Source organism: Canis lupus, chromosome 33, assembly GCF_003254725.2.
Source record: "Canis lupus dingo isolate Sandy chromosome 33, ASM325472v2, whole genome shotgun sequence".
NCBI classification, from domain to species: domain Eukaryota; kingdom Metazoa; phylum Chordata; class Mammalia; order Carnivora; family Canidae; genus Canis; species Canis lupus.
Genome location: NC_064275.1, coordinates 29,011,689 through 29,029,257, shown reverse-complemented (window position 1 = coordinate 29,029,257; position 17,569 = coordinate 29,011,689). Strand labels below are relative to the sequence as shown.

At 35.4% G+C, this 17,569-nt stretch overlaps 1 protein-coding gene across 16 annotated transcripts in view; it reads left to right on the top strand.

The window, feature by feature from the left end:
• Positions 1-17,569, top strand: part of LRCH3 (leucine rich repeats and calponin homology domain containing 3) — a 125,487-nt gene that overhangs the window by 84,154 nt on the left and 23,764 nt on the right. For 6 of the 16 annotated variants that reach the window (XR_004811549.2, XR_003146727.3, XM_035709889.2 and 3 more), the window contains exons 11-18: positions 1,122-1,173; positions 1,565-1,714; positions 4,514-4,564; positions 6,075-6,128; positions 10,860-10,931; positions 14,716-14,764; positions 15,251-15,358; positions 17,034-17,152. Coding sequence is in view for 14 of the 16 variants with exons in the window: in XM_035709889.2 (XP_035565782.2) it covers positions 1,122-1,173; positions 1,565-1,714; positions 4,514-4,564; positions 6,075-6,128; positions 10,860-10,931; positions 14,716-14,764; positions 15,251-15,358; positions 17,034-17,152 (655 nt within the window). In the remaining 2 variants the exon portion in view is untranslated. The remainder of the gene's footprint in view (positions 1-1,121; positions 1,174-1,564; positions 1,715-4,513; positions 4,565-6,074; positions 6,129-10,859; positions 10,932-14,715; positions 14,765-15,250; positions 15,359-17,033; positions 17,153-17,569) is intronic. The other 10 variants (XM_049105262.1, XM_049105258.1, XM_035709888.2 and 7 more) reach the window with 7 other exon arrangements.

Here is a 17,569-nt window from a genome sequence, read left to right as displayed (position 1 = left end):
TTCGTCTCTATGTGCCTCTGAAAATGTCCAAAAAATGACACAAATCATAATTGATAAATGCAAAAGAAGTATTGATTACACACGGACATTAGAGGAAAAGTCCCAATTTTAAAGAAAAAGAAGATTCTAAAAAAGGCCTTTTCTAAGAAGATCTCCATAGGTTGGAATCTTAATAGAAAAGGATTGAAGTGAGAAATTAATATATGGTAACTGAAGAGATCTTGCTAGAGAAAAGATTCCATAGTGAATATGTTTCTTAAATGGGGTGAGAGTCCTGAAAGCCAGGTGAAGAATTTGTTATTCTTATTACTTGGTAATAAGAAACTGCTGGAGCTTTGGGGGATTTGTTTTTATTTCCCTAGTAACACATTGATTTAATGCATTTAAATCAACCTGACAAGAGAGTAATCATAATTTAAAATTTCGGGTCCTAAATGTCACAACATCACTGCTCCCAACATTGTTTAGACACAAATGAGTAACAGAGACTTGAAACACTAAATCTAATTCAGGAAAAAGATAAATACCAAATTTTAAAATTTAGTACTGATAAAACTGAGAAACAGTTTTTACTGTTTTTTTTTTTAAGCATCAAATCAGATTCCATCTTTTTCTTAAAAATAAAATTAACAGAATTTTTGCTCTTTGTATTAAAATTGCTACATCAGTTGAAAATGGGAGTAGAAGTGCTTTACAAGAATGGTTGTCAGATTTTGCCATATCCCAGATTTCTGTTGATAAAATGACTTTGTATATAAAATATATCTTGTTTCAATCATGCTAATAAATAAGATAATAATTATGTATGTATTATAAAGAAATGATACTGTTTGAAAAGTGACCTCAAATATCTGTCTGGTCAGCACTGGCTATCTAGCTTGATCAGTGGTACCATCGTGTGAAATGGGAGTTGGAGACAGCAGGTATTCCAGGAGCTTAATTTAATTGAATGACTTAGACTCAGGTTTCCAAAATACAGTCAGTGTTTCATTGCTGACTAGACGGTCTGTCTGTTGATTTATAGAAAGTTACATTAACAATAAAATCTTACTTTCTTTTTATATATCTGCCTATCTTCTCAAATAATTTTTTTCTGTCTTTTTTTTCCTTTTTTGGATCAGGGTTCCAGTTGAGCCATCTTCTCTCATGTCACTATCACCAACTCACAATCAGGTAAAAAAGAATTTTTACAGTTTTAGCTTTATTTTTTTAAACTAAGATGATTTTCTATTTTTATAATACTTAGATTACCAATAATTGCCAGATATCTGTAAACTTCACTACCTGTCTCCTCCACGATACAGTTAATATAACATGTGTACCTAATACTTAACTAACAGTGGTTTTAAACACCAGACAGAAAATAAATCTTTACTGATCTGATAGCTCTATAGCACATATAAGAATACCGTGAAAAAGAATAACAGTAAAGACATTTTAAAAAATTGCTAGGTGACTACAGAGTTGAAATTGCTTGGGTCTGCAGTAGTTTCCTGAATTGATTAGGAATATTGGTAAGTTGACCTTTATCCCCACTTGCATGTGCAAAATATTTTTGTTCCAGTTGTCACATACAGATGTGGAATTTCATCGGAGAAGAGAACAATTAGTAGAGCGAACTCGGAGAGAGGCCCAACTGGCTGCCCTACAGTATGAGGAGGAGAAAATAAGGACCAAGCAGATTCAGAGAGATGCTGTCCTGGACTTTGTCAAGGTGAAATTTTTGCCAAATTTCATTGAAATTCCTAAAATGTTTTAGAAGTAAGTGCTTATTTGTTTTGTGGAGGCTTTCAGTGTTTGTCTTAATCATAAAATGTCTCCTTTCTTTTTTCTCACTATAGGGAATCTTGAGTAAATAGTATAACTGTCCCCTACTCGTGATTAGCTGAATTGTCCTCCTCTAGGTAGACTGAGAAGTGATCATCTTGTTCTTGGGACAGTAGTTTCTTCCTCTTAATTAGCAATCTGTCTTCAAACATCTCACTTTACTGTCCAGCTCCATTTTCTCAATCTTTAGTACATTAATAAAGATCAGTAAGACCATGAAAGTGCCACGTAAACCTCAAAGTACCATGCACATGTAAACTATTGTTATCCAAGCCTGTTTCTAACTTCCTCATTCTGTCAAGCACCAGAATTTTGCAAGGTTAACAGGCTTAATACTTAGAGTCATCTTTGATTCATGTCTTCCTCTTCTCTCCACACCTATTCAGGTAACAACCTCTGTTAATACTTCTTCTTTTTGCTTGTATTTTGCTTATATTTTGCTGCTATTTTGCTTCTTTTTGCTTTTATCACTTCAAGTCTTATTTGTTTGGAAATCACCTTGGATTTTTCTCTTCACAACTAAATATTTCTATTTTTATTATTATTATTATGTATTTATTTATTTTAAAGATCTTATTTATTTATTCATGAGAGACACAGAGAGAGGCAGAGGGAGAAGCAGGCTCCATGCAGGGAGCCTGATGTGGGACCCGATCCCATGACTCCAAGATCACACCCTGGACCAAAGGCAAGCACTAAAGCTGTGAGCCACCCAGGGATCCCCAGTATTTCTATTTTTATTTGTTTGATGTCTATCCCTCCCATTTATCTGTAAACCCCATAAAGACAGGGAGTATGTCTGTTTTGTTTATTCACTGCTACATTCCTAGATCGTAGCAGGTCTTAGCTCATAGTAAAGCTTGATAAATATTTGTTAAAGGATTGAATGAATTGATGGATCCCTTCTTGTCCTCTAAAGCTTTCTCTCTTATATTTCATAATTCTAGTCAAAGACAATCTTCTTTAAGTAACATAAATGTGATAAAATTCTCTTTTTTTTTCCCAAGTATATCTAGCCCATGATGATGATCTCTGATGGCTTAGAGAGGGTGGCAGTTTGTCCAGGTTAAATACACAAATAGTTACTAGCAGAACACAGTTCTGCTCAAGACAAGCTGAACAGAAAGTAGAAATAAGGCTGGCAAAAAAAAAAAAAAAAATTTTCTTTAAAAAGAAGGCTGGCTCCAAACCCTAATCTGCAACCACGAGCTATATTGACTATCAGTAAATAATGATGGCTAACACATACTGAATCCTAAGGGCTGTTTTGTACATTCTACATTAATTAATTCATTTAGTTTGCCTTCTATAGATGCCTCATAGCTAGTAAGAAGTAATTACATTGGAGATGGTCTTGATTAAATGCTAAATTAGAGTTTGATCTTGAATCTATTAGGTAGAAGAGAACAATTAGAAGTTCTAAAGCAGGAGAAAAAAAATGAAAGATAATTCCAAAATACTAATCTACTTGTGTTAAAATGTTAGAAAGATAAGGATAATGAAATAGAGAGTAACTGCAGTAATTAGACTAAGGTACAAAATGAAGGCATAGAACCAGGTGATCTCTGAGGTTTCTAAGGAGAGGCAGTGTTACACAGTGATAAGAGCTTATGATCAGAATTTGAATCCAGCTTAGCTCTTCATTATGTGCTCAACTTTGGGAAAATTACTGAATCATTCTGTGCCTTTTATTTCCTCATAGGTGTAATATTTAACTTTTAAATATTAACTCAGAATTATTATGGGTGCATCTAGTACTTTTACTAGTGTGGTGAGTGCCATCCTCCTTACCACAATAGATTTTATAAATTAGTGATTTGAAGAGAAGCATCATTGTGTTTTATATATAGATGTTGTGAATGTTGAGTACATCTTTGAAGATAAGTGAAAAAAAGATCCCAAAGCAAGATTTTGAGGCTAAAAATACAGTTTGAATAGGAGGCTAGCCTTGTGGAAAGAATATAGGATTCTAAGTTAGACAATGGAGATGTAAATCTCAGTTATGCAGATTTACTTTGTGACCTTGCACGTATCATATAACCTCTCTGTCCTTAATTCTTTTGTCTTTAAATAAATATGATTATGATGTTTGTGTATCTCCAAGAATAAGAAGAATTATTTAAGATAATGTGTTTAAGAATACATTGTAAAACACTTACTGTAGAGATGGTATAATATTATTATTTGACATAATAACAGAAATTAGCAAATTGGGGAAAAGAACCAGTTAGTATGGAAATTTGAGGATTTGTTTTTGAGCATGTTGAACACAAGGTGAAAGTGGGTTTCCAAATAGAGAGTTTCCACAGGCAGTTGAAAATGCAAACCTGAAAATTGGGTGATAGGAGAGAGCTAAAGGTGCCAGTATTAGACAAAAAACGAGCCTCGTTGAGAGACAGTAGTGAGAGATCACTATTCTGATTATGAGTGTGTTTGTGTGTGTGTACATATAAAAACCATACTTTTTATATTTGATTTATAGATGCTTATAGACCTTTGTTTATTGCTCTCCTCATTTAAATTGTATGCTGTTTAAGGGAAAGGGCAGCATCTTCTAGCCAGTAAATCTAGAAAAGTGCTGCTACACGAGAGATACAGAAATTAATGTGGATGATTATCTGGTATCATTTCCACTGTTCCAGATTCTAACCAGCTTCCCTTTTTCGGGGGGTTTGGGGGTGTATAGCAAAAAGCATCACAAAGTCCACAAAAACAACAACCCCCCTTAGATGGCGAGGTAAGTCTATATAATCACTTTTTCTTTGGAATTTTTTATTGTTGCAATGGAAATGAAATGTTTGCATATGACTATCGTGTTTTCGGTGATGAAAATATTGCCATTTTCCTTTTCCCTCACAAAATTCTACTTATTTGAGAGAAGATGACATAGGCAAGGGAGTTTATCCAAGTCTACAGATCAGGAGTTCTTTAATCTATACTAATTCATCAGGAGATTATTTATTCCTTTACCCTATCCCCACCAGCAGTATCATCTCCCTCATCCATTTCAAAGCATAGTGTGTAGTGAGAGGGAGTCCTGAGAGCCGTATGTGACAGGGGTAAATGGTATTGGTATTGAACTAAAAGATAACTACATATATTTTAGCTCCACGGCTCACTTCCTGAATATGTTATTGGCTTTACAGTGTACACAGTAGTTTTGTAATATTAAGTAGTACATTTTCATTACAAGTAAAAATGTAAAATTAATTGCTTAAGTTTTTTTAAATGCACCTGTTTTGATCTGTTAAAGTGAAATTTACTAAATATTTTTATTATAGTTGGCCTTTTTATTAAAAGCCATTTTTCTTTATCTTTGCCTTCTCAGTTTTTCAGTTTATGATCATTGCGTCCTTAAAAATGCATAAGGGTATTTTTTATGTGGATTTTAAATCTGCTTTCTGTAAAGTAAATTACTTGAAAACCTAACACACGGGGCTTTACAAGCATCAAGTTTCAGCACAGAGGTTTTAAAGCACGAGTGTTTCCAGAATAGTGGTAAAATGCATTGTTTGAAATGTTTTAAATTATCCATTATAAATTTTTTTTTCTTTATCTGAGTGGACATATAGTCACTACTTATCTCAGAATTTATGCATTGTATAGTACCAGAAAGAGTAACTCAGCTTTTTTAGTTGTCTCTTCTTACTGTGGTAATAATAAAGGTACATACCTTTCACAGACAAAGTCAATACTGTCTCCTTTTTTTTTACCCCCAAAATTCCTTCTTAATGAACATGCTGGAGTAAATTCATTATTTAAAAATTAAAACTTCTCGGGAAAATAAGGTGTACAGTTTTTAAGTTTCCAATTGTATTCTTATTTTGTCTGAGAAAGGTAACGAAGAGATGCAATGACTAGAACTCATGACTCTTGGGTTTATTGTTTCTAATTTGTCACTGACTCATTAAATAACCACAAATCCTTTATTATTGCTACTTCTGTATTTCAGCTCTCTCTCTATTCTTTTTGAATAAAAATAATCCCTATTCCCTCCTTGCTTTAGTCAGTTTTTAAGCAATAGGATCATATTTGAAGTTGTTTAAGCTCTTTAGAAGAAAATCATGACTCAGAATCAACTTATTACCTCTTATGATCCATGAATTCAAAATGATTGTGAATACAATCCCATATGTTAGCATCTTCAGTATGTCTTAATATACCTCTTTGCTTGTGTATTTGTGAAATATGTCACATGTGTGCATCATTTGTTTTTGACATTGCTCCATTTCTCTCCACCTCTCCAGTGTCCCTTCCCATCCAGAAGGTCTCAGCACACTGATGATAGTGCCTTGTTAGTGGTAAGAGCCTTGCACGAAATGGAGCTATATATTGCTGTGTCTTGAGATTGGAGAATAGTTAATATACTTTTCATTCAAAAATTATCTAAATACCATAAAACATGATAAGCATCATTACTAAATGCTTTACAAATAGCTGGAACAATTTCCTTATGTTACTGTTCATTATTTACCCAATGTCCCAGCGGTCTGCAGCTATAATTCAAATACCTTTGTTAGTGTTTCCAAAAGTAAAATATTCACATAGCGATCCACATTGGCTTTGTATGTGGGTTAGGAGGAGAGGGCATAATATATTTGTTTTGTAAATGTCATTTCTAATTCCAAGTGCATTTACTGTATTAATCATTAATTGGCTCGTTAGTCACCTGTGTGTTAAATGAATTTCCTTAGTCCATGACACTAATTATACAACTGTATATTTGCCATTCTATTTTATTATCTATTTTAAGCTACTGCAAATCCCGAACTTTTAAAAAATACTTACATCTCAAGATTATCCCTTCATGCCCATTTTTTAAACCCTGGGAAACATTAACTTGGAATGTTACCTACTGATCATTTTTAACACTAGTTTACTTTTTATTATCTTTCATCAGCTGACAATGAGTATAACATAGGAGCTGTAGTGAAAATCTTAGTTTTGTCAGTCTTGCAAGAGAACTCTAACATTTACAGCTTTTCCTATCATGTTTTATGATATTTTTTATAGTATGTTGAAAACTCGTAGTTCAAAAGTCTAGTGTGTGTAGCAATTCCTGTCTTACGTGCTGGTAACTGCTGCATGGACTGCATACTTCAGCATGAGAGTCTTCTTTTTTTTTTTTTTTTTCATTGAGAGTCTTCTTAACGTAGACTTCCATTGTCAGTGTTTCTGTGTGTTCTGCAGTTGTCACTTCCTTAGAGATGGATAAAGAACATTTTAACTGGGCAGTCTCATAAATAAAACCACCACCCTCTGGAGTTGTACTAGAAATTAATTGGCATGGGAAGCAAATAAATTAATGCTGAAAGATACTGAGAGCCTGTGATGATCCAGATACTACCAGAATGATCTCATTTACTCCTCACAGCAATCTTAACAGTTAAAGTTAAACATATCACCATTTTACAAATGATTACTGAGGCACAGTATGTTTTGTCCAGAATGCAATTTGTCCGAGGTCACGTAGCTTAAGTAAGTACAAGATTAGGTTCAAATCTAGATCTGGCTGATTTGAGTATACCTGCCTTAGACACCATGGTGTATTGCCTCTCATAATTGAAAACAACTTAGGAGACTAAAGATGAGATTTAATAACACATATAGTAAGTGATAGAAGCCTGCATGCCCACACTTCTTTGTCAAGGAAAAAAATGGGATTTGGAAAAACAACAAAATCCCCTCAGTGTGAAATCTGAAATGGCTTTTAGCCATTTTCAAAACACATGCACTTGCATTTTATCAGTATTCATGTTTGACCTAAATGAGATGGCCTTGAAAAGCAAGGACCATGTCTCACATATTTCTGTATGCCAAATAGTGTCCAACACTGTGCCAAAAGAGTCTGTTTTAAATCATATCTCTGATTTTTCTCAAGACTACTCTCTGATGTCTTCATATGATAGAATAAAGTACTAACTTTTTTTTTGAGAGAGAGAGAGTGTGGGAGGGACAGGAGAGAGTGAGAGAATCTTAAGTAGACTCTACACCTAACACAGAGCCCAACAAGGGTCTCGACTCAGGGCTTAATCTCATGACCCTGAGATCATGACCTGAGCTGAAACCAGGAGTTGGACACTTAAGCAACTGTACCACCAAGGTGCCCCAAGTCCTAACTTCTTAACATGGCATGAAGAAACTCCTTAGAATAAAATCCAAACTTCTTAATATAGCCTACAAGTTCCTGCACACTCTGTCTCAAATCCCTGGGCTCATGCTATACCAGCATTTTTTCAGCTCTTCAAATAAGGCAAGCCCATTTGCACCTCACAACCTTTTGCAAATGGGGTTTCCATCAGCATGAAATGCATCTCCCTCCCTGCATATACCCCTTGGTTAATTCCTCCTCATCTATCAGGTATCAGCCTAAATGTCACACCTTTAAAATGGCCTTTCTGCAGCCCACAACCCCCAAATCAAATTTGTCTCCATTTTTTTTTCTCATCCTAGTACTTTTAGGTGGGCATTTATTATTTTACATCGCTTCCCTATTAGACTATAAGCTGTAAGGCACAGGGATATTCTCTGTTGCAATTACCTGTGTATACTCAGGGATTCATTATTTACCCAATTATCCCTGGGATGTATTAAGTACTCAATAAATATTTCCTGAATGAACACATATATGCTATGTATGTAATAATCTCTCATTAAATAGTTTCATGATGAAAAGGTCTGATGATACGGCAAGGTATAAATATTGGATTTCATTTAAAGACTTTGAAGTATAAGATTTGAAATAAGTATTAGTAGTGTTTAATATCTTTGACATTAACATTCTCGTAGGGCTGCCCTTCAGGTGTCTGTTGCTTTCTTCTATATCCCATTGCATCTGTGTCTCATCTCTAGAAACTAGAGTATCTAGGCTCATTTCACTTCCTCTTCCTTCCACTCCTTTTTTCCTCCCTTGACAATGTAGTGGTTTTCAGCCTTGTTACTTTTGAGATTGACAGTAATTCCAGAACATTTGATTGTAAAGAGGCCCAGGAAAACTGAAGAGGTGAAGCATACACAGTGTATGACTGTTGTCACAGTCTTATTCTTTGGTACATTTCCTTTTTCACTTTTTTCTGCCTTAAATTAGATTAGGTTTCCCACCCCACCCCCCATAAAAAGAAACATTGCTATCAACTCTTTAAAAATAATAATAAAATAATAATCTATTTTATTGCTCATCTACACACCTTTGTCTGAATACCCACATATTAAGTTTAAGTTCATTTACTCTATGATTCACATAGTTGTGATGCTAGTTTACATTTCTCAATGTTATTTAACTTCTAAAAGCTTTAATATATTTAAGCCTTTGGCATTTTGTTGTTTTCATACATACAGTCTTATCCAGTGCCCTTTGTAAAAGTCCTGTCTTCTCTGCTTTCTGCTCTTTACCAAATTAAGTAATTGTCACATTATGAGCAATTTTTTTTTTAAGATTTTATTTATTTATTCTTGAGAGACAGCGAGAGGCAGAGACAGGTAGAGGGAGAAGCAGGCTCCCTGAGGGGAGCCCAATGCAGGACTCGATCCTGGAACTCTGGGATCACGCCCTGGGCCAAAGGCAGATGCTCAACTAGTGAGCCACCCGGGTTTCCCACGTTTTGATCAGTTGTATCTGTAATCAAAATTCTGTACAATACATTCGACTAATAAGACTGTCTTCTTAATTATATACCTTTAATTTACCTAATAGGTATAGCAAATATTTCTACTTGTATGTAGGTTGGTGGAAAGATAAAGGATTCAAAGAAAAGGAAAATCCCATTCACCCTCTTATAGGTCATTTGGACACAGAGGCAGAAATGAAATGATGGTTCATCCTTAAGGCAAGACAAAGAAGCCTCATGTCTGTTTTCTCATCTCAGAGGTGTTACATTGAATTATAATAAGTCTAATTTGACTTACTATTGAAAAAATACTGTTCTTACTTATGCCATTTCTGCTCAGTTAAAATGAACTCTTTGGCTGGATTTGTTTCCCCATCATAGGAAGAGCATAGGACTTACTACTAGTTCAGTTTCTAAAGTGATTATGCTCAAAAATTTTAATGTTCTCAGTTTTAGTTCTGCATAAAATCACCTTTAATAAATGCCTGCAAAAAAAAAAATAATAATAATAATAATAAATGCCTGCTTAGGGTTTTTTTGGGTGTCACGTGATAATTTATGAAAATATTTTCCTTTGTAGTCCTTAACTAGCTGGGTATTTCACCACTGTTGATGTCATCTACGATGTCATGAGGGTGACAGCGATCAACACTGTGCAGCTCAGAGCCTGGGCAGTCCCCAGGATCTCTTTAATGGTTCCGGAGAGTTCTGTAGCTAAAGATCAGTGCCACATCAGTCAGGCAGTGTTGACAATCTCACCAAAAGTGGTATTCACTCTGCTTTATATTGTTCTGCTTATTTCTGTCTCCTGGTAGTTCCTTGAGGGCTCTGAGAATCAGGGCAGAGGCAGAAGGTACCCATCTGAGCCCATCTGTCCTAAAAAATCAGTTGGTCAGTTGCTCTGTAATCCTCAGACCCTTCCAGTCACTGGTTTCTTTGGCATATTCATCACCAACCTTTTTTGGAGGCAGACCCAGAGGGCTGCTCTTGGGGGCCAGGGCAGACATGGCACTGACTTCCCCAGCAGTGCACCTCAGCTATACGACTTTGATGTCCTTGGGGTCGAACTTAGGTGGCATGGTGGAGGCAGCTGGCGTCAGATGAACCCAGATTTAAGACAACCAAAAAAGAGTTGCGCCTTGGCCTCCTCCAATCCGACAGCTAAAAGCCCTTTCATTTCCTGATTAATGTGCTGTGAACTATTAAAATAGTTTAAACTATACAGGTGGGAAAAGTGTTTTATAAGTTATGGGTTTTTTTTCCCCCAAGTATTCTTTGTGCCCTATCGGTATTTTAGTAAACCTTTTAAGTTTGTCCATGACCTTTCCTTTTCTAATTTCATTGACCCGATCTGCCCTGCCTGCCTGACATTTTGCTAACATAAATGCTGCCATCTGTTTCTTCTCTTTCTCTTTTAAAATGTAGTCGCTGTCAGGGTTGAATCAAGTGGGCTGCGCTGGTACCCTGCCTCATTCTTCTGCCTTCATGCCTATTAAGGTATCTCTTGTTTACTGCATTAGGAACTTTGGGGGAAGGGTTGTGCATGGGAAGTCTTAAATTTTCTAATAGATCAGTCCAGGGACAATGTAAAATCTAGGAGTGCATGAAATATCTGTAAGCTTATTTTTTAAAAAAATGTTTGTGAGTTTAACATTAATTTTGCTTGAAATTTTTGAAAGATTTACCATGCCAGAAACACACAGCCCGTGTTCAAATTCTTTATATAGAGATTGTTTAAAATGTCATTCTAATTTTCCTATCAAAGGTTATTTTTTTTTGTCATGAGTCATTTTACTTTGGCTGATAAATTAACTCTGTTGTCTAATGTGCATGCAAAATAATTTCAGTCCCAGTCCTCAAAAGTGTCACTGCAAAACCTTCTTACAATAGAGGTCAATAAAAAAAAAAAAAAAAAAAAAAACAATAGAGGTCAATAAGCTATGGCCGCTAGGCCACCTGTTTTTGTAAATAGTTTTATTGGCACAGCCACCCCCATTTGTTCATTTATGGTCTGTGGCTGCTTTCAGGCTTACTAGTAGAGTTGGAATATGGCCTGCAAGCCTAAATAAAGACCTTGTGAGGGGTAGTGAAAGGGGAGGTGGGTGGGAGGAGTGACTGGGTGACAGGCACTGAGGGGGGCACTTTACGTGATGAGCACTGGGTGTTACATGTTGGCAAATCAAACTCCAATAAAAAAATATATACAAAAAAAAAAAAAGACCTTGTGGTATTTTATATTTTGAAGGCCTCTAGGAATGGTAATTCCATACTCGCTATTATAAGATATATAAGAAATTATTAGTAATCTTCACTGTTAAAAGGTTCTCCCCTCATCTTACTTAGATCTATCCCCCTGTGGTGTACACTTATTTCTTCTTTTCTTTCTGCTGTAGAGATTTTCTAGTTATTTAACAGTCTTTCTGTAAGAATTTTTATATTTGAAAAACTATTACAATGTTGCCTTTGTCTTCTCACTATATAAATTCTGGCCATTTTATATGCTTTTCTTAGTCTGTTAATCCTTTTGAGCTTTCTCAAGTTTTCTGCCTTCTTTTGGCTCTACAGTCCCCAACCAGAAGCACATCCTTCATTAGAGCCCATCTGGTGCTGAGCATGAAATTGGGTTTTTCACGTCATACTCTGAGCATTAGATTGGCTTTTCTCATTTTGCTCGGTATCCACCGTAATTCTCAGATGTTTCCTTCATACTCCTCAATGATTATTAATTCCCACATCTTGTATCTTTTGTTTTTCTAAATACTTAATTTTGCTTTTTGAACATTTACTTCTCTGATTTACTAGAATACTTTCAAATTCTTTTATCATGTCCTTCTAAATGCTGACCCCAACTTTTAACATATGTAAACCTGATAAACCTTCTCTCTAGTTGTTATTGAAGATGCTACACATACCTGGATGACTTCTGAAAAAACTTTATAATAATTCTCTTCTATGTTAACCCTTTGCTAGCCTTTTTCAGCTAGGATCCTTATTTGAATGACAAAACAGAAAATTGGGGTTGAAAATTCTTCCTTGAAAATTCTCTCAAGGAAGGTGTATAACGAGTATAGGAGATGTATAGGAGAGAAGCTAATTCATTACATCGGTGGGTATCTTAGGGCATTAGGATTTATTCTTTCCCACAATCATAGTTGAAAAAGGCCAAATCCAGGGGTGCCTGGGTGGCTCAATCCGACTCTTGATTTAGGCTCATGATCTCAGGGTCATGAGAGCAGACCCCTTGTCGGGCTCTATGTTCAGCATGGAGTCTGCTTCTCCCTCTCCCTCTGCTCCTTCTCTCTCTCTCTCTCTCTCTCTCTCTCAATAAATAAGTAAGTAAGTAAGTAAATCTTAAAAAGGAATAAAAAAAGAAAAAAAAGATCAAATCTGAATGTGCGAACCATTGTATGGTAAGTCTATCTTTCTGTCAAGACCTGCTGCAGTGTAAATGATTAGTTTGAAATGACTATTTTTTGATATCCCAGGTACTTTACAGCAGGCAAGTAAAAGTGGAGTTCCTTTCAATTTCTGTATTTTGCTCCAGTCCTCCAGGAGTTCTCAAATACAGTCCATGGCCTCCAAGTGATTTGAACTAATTATCTTCATTTCCTAGAATGCAAGTAACTTAGATTTCCAGTTTCAATAAAAGTACATTTTAAAAATCATCATTCTACAAGTCGCCTCTATTCTCTCTTTGTTTTTCATTATACCCAACTGTGTATTATCTTCTGGTGTTCGTAGAGGTGGAGAACATTTGCTGCTATTCAGTGGGATTTGTTCCAGCTCTTCCTTCCCATCTAATAGAGTTGCCTATTCACTTTATTGATTTCTGAATATTAAATTTCTAGTCTAACTTCTCTTTGGTCTTTATAAAAAATATTTTTCATGTTTACTCTTTATGTTTTCCTGTTTGTACCATTGGTCCTTGACCAGGTCTCTGTTCAGCTAACTAGCTTTCTCTTTCCTATCTCCTAATCCTTGATAATTAGGATACTCTTGTTTCCTTGTGAAGATATCCAGATTTTACTTCATTTGCTTGTTTGTTCTTTTTATTAGGTCTTGTTGCTCTTATTTTAGGTTTGTTATTTAAATGTTGGTTTCTTTTCAATATCCTAAACTTAGTTTATTCGCATTTATAAACTTGATGAACGGATCTTTTTTTCACTACTAAAGAGGTTATACATTGCTTCACTCAACAGCTCAGCCTAGGGCAGCCCTGGTGGCACAGCGGTTCAGCTCCGCTTGCAGCCCGGGTTGTGATCCTGGAGACCTGGGATTGAGTCCCATGTCAGGCTCCCTGCATGGAGCCTGCTTCTCCCTCTGCCTGTGTCTCTGCCTCTCTTTCTCTCTTTCTGTGTCTCTATGAGTAAATAAAATCTTAAAAAAAACAAACAAAAACAGCTCAGCCTACTGTTTAAGTCAGTTTTCATTTTCAGCATAAGAGTATCAAACCAAGGAATTGTTACCACAAAATTATCTTCCAGGATCAGTCCAAGAATCTTATCAACAGCATGGTTTCTGTGTATGTATGTATGTATGTATGTATGTATGAATGAATGTTAGCAGTTAAAATTCAGTCTTCATTAATTTCATCTGCCTAAACCCCAACTAGAGATAAAAGATTTCTGAAAATAATAAAACCAAAAGGGAGAAAAGGAGCATGGGAGCAGATGTATGTACCTGTGTGTTTTAAAATCATTCTGTTAATTTAAAAAAAAAAAAAAAGATGTCTTAAGTTATATCATCAAGTTATGTTTAATTTATTAAGTCTAGATGTCAAGGCCTAAAAGACTGTTACTCTAGCTTTTCTTGATTCTACTCTCCTGTCAAGTCTTCAGTATTGTTGACCTATCAAACATCTTATTTCCTAACTAAAATGAAGAAACCTCATCACTTTTTCTTAATACATTAAATTTTACTCTAGGGGGAGAAAAATACTTCAGAAACTACCAGGAAATGAAATTAGTCTCCCCTATACATTTCACAAAAAAATTTTCTGCCCTAGGATTATCATTTTTCATAGTCTTAGGAAAGACCTGTTATATAATAGGACTGTCTTTTGAGAATGCATTACATAAATCTTGTATCATATAGAAGTAAATGAAAAGTTTGGCCTTAAAAAAATGTACAAAATTAACCCTTACACCGAATTCTCATTTCTAGACTTAATTTTAAAGGAGAGTTGCATGATTTTTTTTTTTCTTTTATCCCGGGTAGTTATAAATGTTGAAAGTACCTCTTCTTGAATAATAAGTATTGATATATCTCTGTCTCTCCATAGAATGATGACAGATCTAATGCCATAACAAGTTCACCTACAACAGAAACAGGTAATAGACACAAAAGTACCATTAACCACATCAAAAATAATTCTTTACCAGGACTTTCTTGATAAATTACCTCTTAGCTAGCTGTGGCTTCCTTTTCTGAGAGGAAAAACCAGACCCCAAATTGAGAACTTCCTGTACATTTTCCATTTTTCAATTCAACTGGTTGTTTATTCAGCCATTTGATACGAACTATGAGCATAAGCTAGCAGGGCTGTAGGTTCACAAGAGAGTCTGTTCAATATAGTAACATTCATTCCGCCTTTATTGATATACCAAAAATAACATGACAGTTAAAAATACATGCAGCCTTCCTGATTTCAAGGTCACTTTTCTGTACCAGATTTTGTATTAATAAACAAAATTATCATCTTATTACCATGTTTAATTTGATCTTTATACCATTTATTGAACTTTGTAACGTGTGTCTGTTGTTACATTTTTTTTCCATCTCCTTTAATCTTATTTTGCTTTTCCATGCTGATATAGTTCATCATTCCCCTGCATATTCTTTTCCTGCTGCTATTCAGAGAAACCAGGCCCAGCGCCCTGAAAGCTTCCTTTTCCGAGCAGCTGTCAGGGCAGAAGCAAATAAAGGTAGGTCACAGTGACTAAAAAGCAGGGCCACGGGGTGGGTGCTACTTTATACAGTGACATTAACTGTTAAATGCTTTTAAATTTCTACCCTGAGACATCACTTGGCAAAAGCTTTAAACTCTGCATTTGTCTGTGATCTTACTGACATTAAAAAGGGAGAATCTTGTTTGAATTTAACTCATTTAACTCGTTTCTTAGTACCACCTGTAGGAGGTTATAGATAAACAATAAACAAAATACTCTTTTGGGGCTTTAGGGCATGTTCTTCCTCTCTGTAATGAACTCTTTTTTTTTTTTTTAGATTTTTCTGTTGATAAAAGCTGTTTTATTCTTATTCTTTATTCTTAAAGAAATGAATCAGTAATTTTTTTTTTTTTTTAAGATTTTATGTATTTACTTGAGAGAGAGAGCATGAGCAGGGGGGAGAGGGGGGAAGCAGGCTCCCTGCTGAGCTGGGAGCCTGATGTGGGGCTCGATCCCAGGATCCTGAGATCATGACCTGAGCCAAAGTCAGATCTTAACTGACTGAGCCACCAGGCGCCCAAGTAATTCTTTTTTAAAAACATCAACTGAGTCTAATGTTTTTTAGTTAATATAACATACATCTGCTTGGCCTCCAAAAAAGTTACCTGGAAGTAGGAACAAACATTTCAGGTCAAAAGTAACTACTTTTAGTGTAACTCAGAGATGCACTGCATGTGGTATTGTAAATTAATTTGGAAAACTGTTTATATTATCTAATAATGTTGAACATTTGTATATCCTATGACCAGCAATTTTGCCTTCTGAAATGTGTAAGCATGTATACCAAAATATGTATGAAAATATTTATAGCAACATTATTCCTAATAGCCCCAAAGTGTCCATTAGTGATACAGTGGATAAATAATTGTAGCGTATTTGTATAATGGGATACTGTGTAAAGTAAAAGTGAACAAATATATACAACAATATGGATAAATCTTAGAACAGTGTCAATCAGAAAAAGCCAAACACAGAAACATACTTGAGTACATACAGTATAGCTTCATTTATAGAAAGTTCAAAACTAGACAGGACTATTCTAAGGCACTACAGGTCAGGAAGGATGTAGAACCTGTGTTATTAGAAGTGACAGAGGGTAGCCCCGGTGGCCCAGCAGTTTAGCGCCGCCTTCAGCCCCGGGCATGATCCTGGAGACCTGGGATCGAGTCCCACATCAGGCTTCCTGCAGGGAGCCTGCTTCTCCCTCTGCCTGTGTCTCTGCCTCTCTCTTTCTCTGTGCCTGTCATGAATAAATAAATAAAATCTTAAAAAAAAAAAGCGACCGATAGGTACTGGCGGGTAGGGAGCATGAGAGGGACTTCTGGGTGTTGGTGATGTTGCATTTTATTGACCTGATCGTATCTGGTTTGTGATAATTCATTGAGCTGTTTTGCATAATTTTCTCTCTGTGTGTGTTATTTTTCAATAAAAACATTTTTAATCAAAACTAGTTGAATTAAATGGGTAATAGACATTTGGTAGTTTCTAATATGATTTTCCCTATTATTCCATATATATGAAACTTTTCATAATAAAAATTGTTTTTTAAGAGTCAGTCCAGAAGTGGGAAGTGCTATACTTGTGAGGAACCTGTGATCAGGTTCCAGCATTAGCAATTGCCTTTCTGTCTTACATATTCATATTTTTTTAGGTCATGCTTCACCCCTTCTTTCATCCTCTGCACTTACCACTGATTCTGCAGATCCCATAACAAGACCGAATTCAAGACAGAGAGAAGAAGAGCTAGAATTAATAGATCAACTACGGAAAGTGTGTACATTTTGAATTACACTTTTGCAGTGTTATTACTAACCCATAACCCTGCAATCACTTGTTTATATGACTTAAAATTTTTAAGAGAGTCAACAAGTGCCCATTGTATGATAAGCCTAAAAGGGATTTTGCTGAACATTCTTTTCAGCTTTTACTAGGAAAATGAGATGGGTTATTCTATAAAGCTCAGTCCCTGGCCTTACTCATTTAAAAAATTTTTTCTGTCTTATGTAAGGAAATCTTGTAAGAGTAATAATAACATAAGTATGTACACAAAAAGATATACATGTAACACATCACATGTAGTGTTTATTTTGGAATGAAGAGAGAATCTAGTTCTGTTTTTAATCAGAAAATAGAGGAATGTAAATAAATTTTTTATGTATTTTGCATATACTGTGGCCTGGCTGCCAT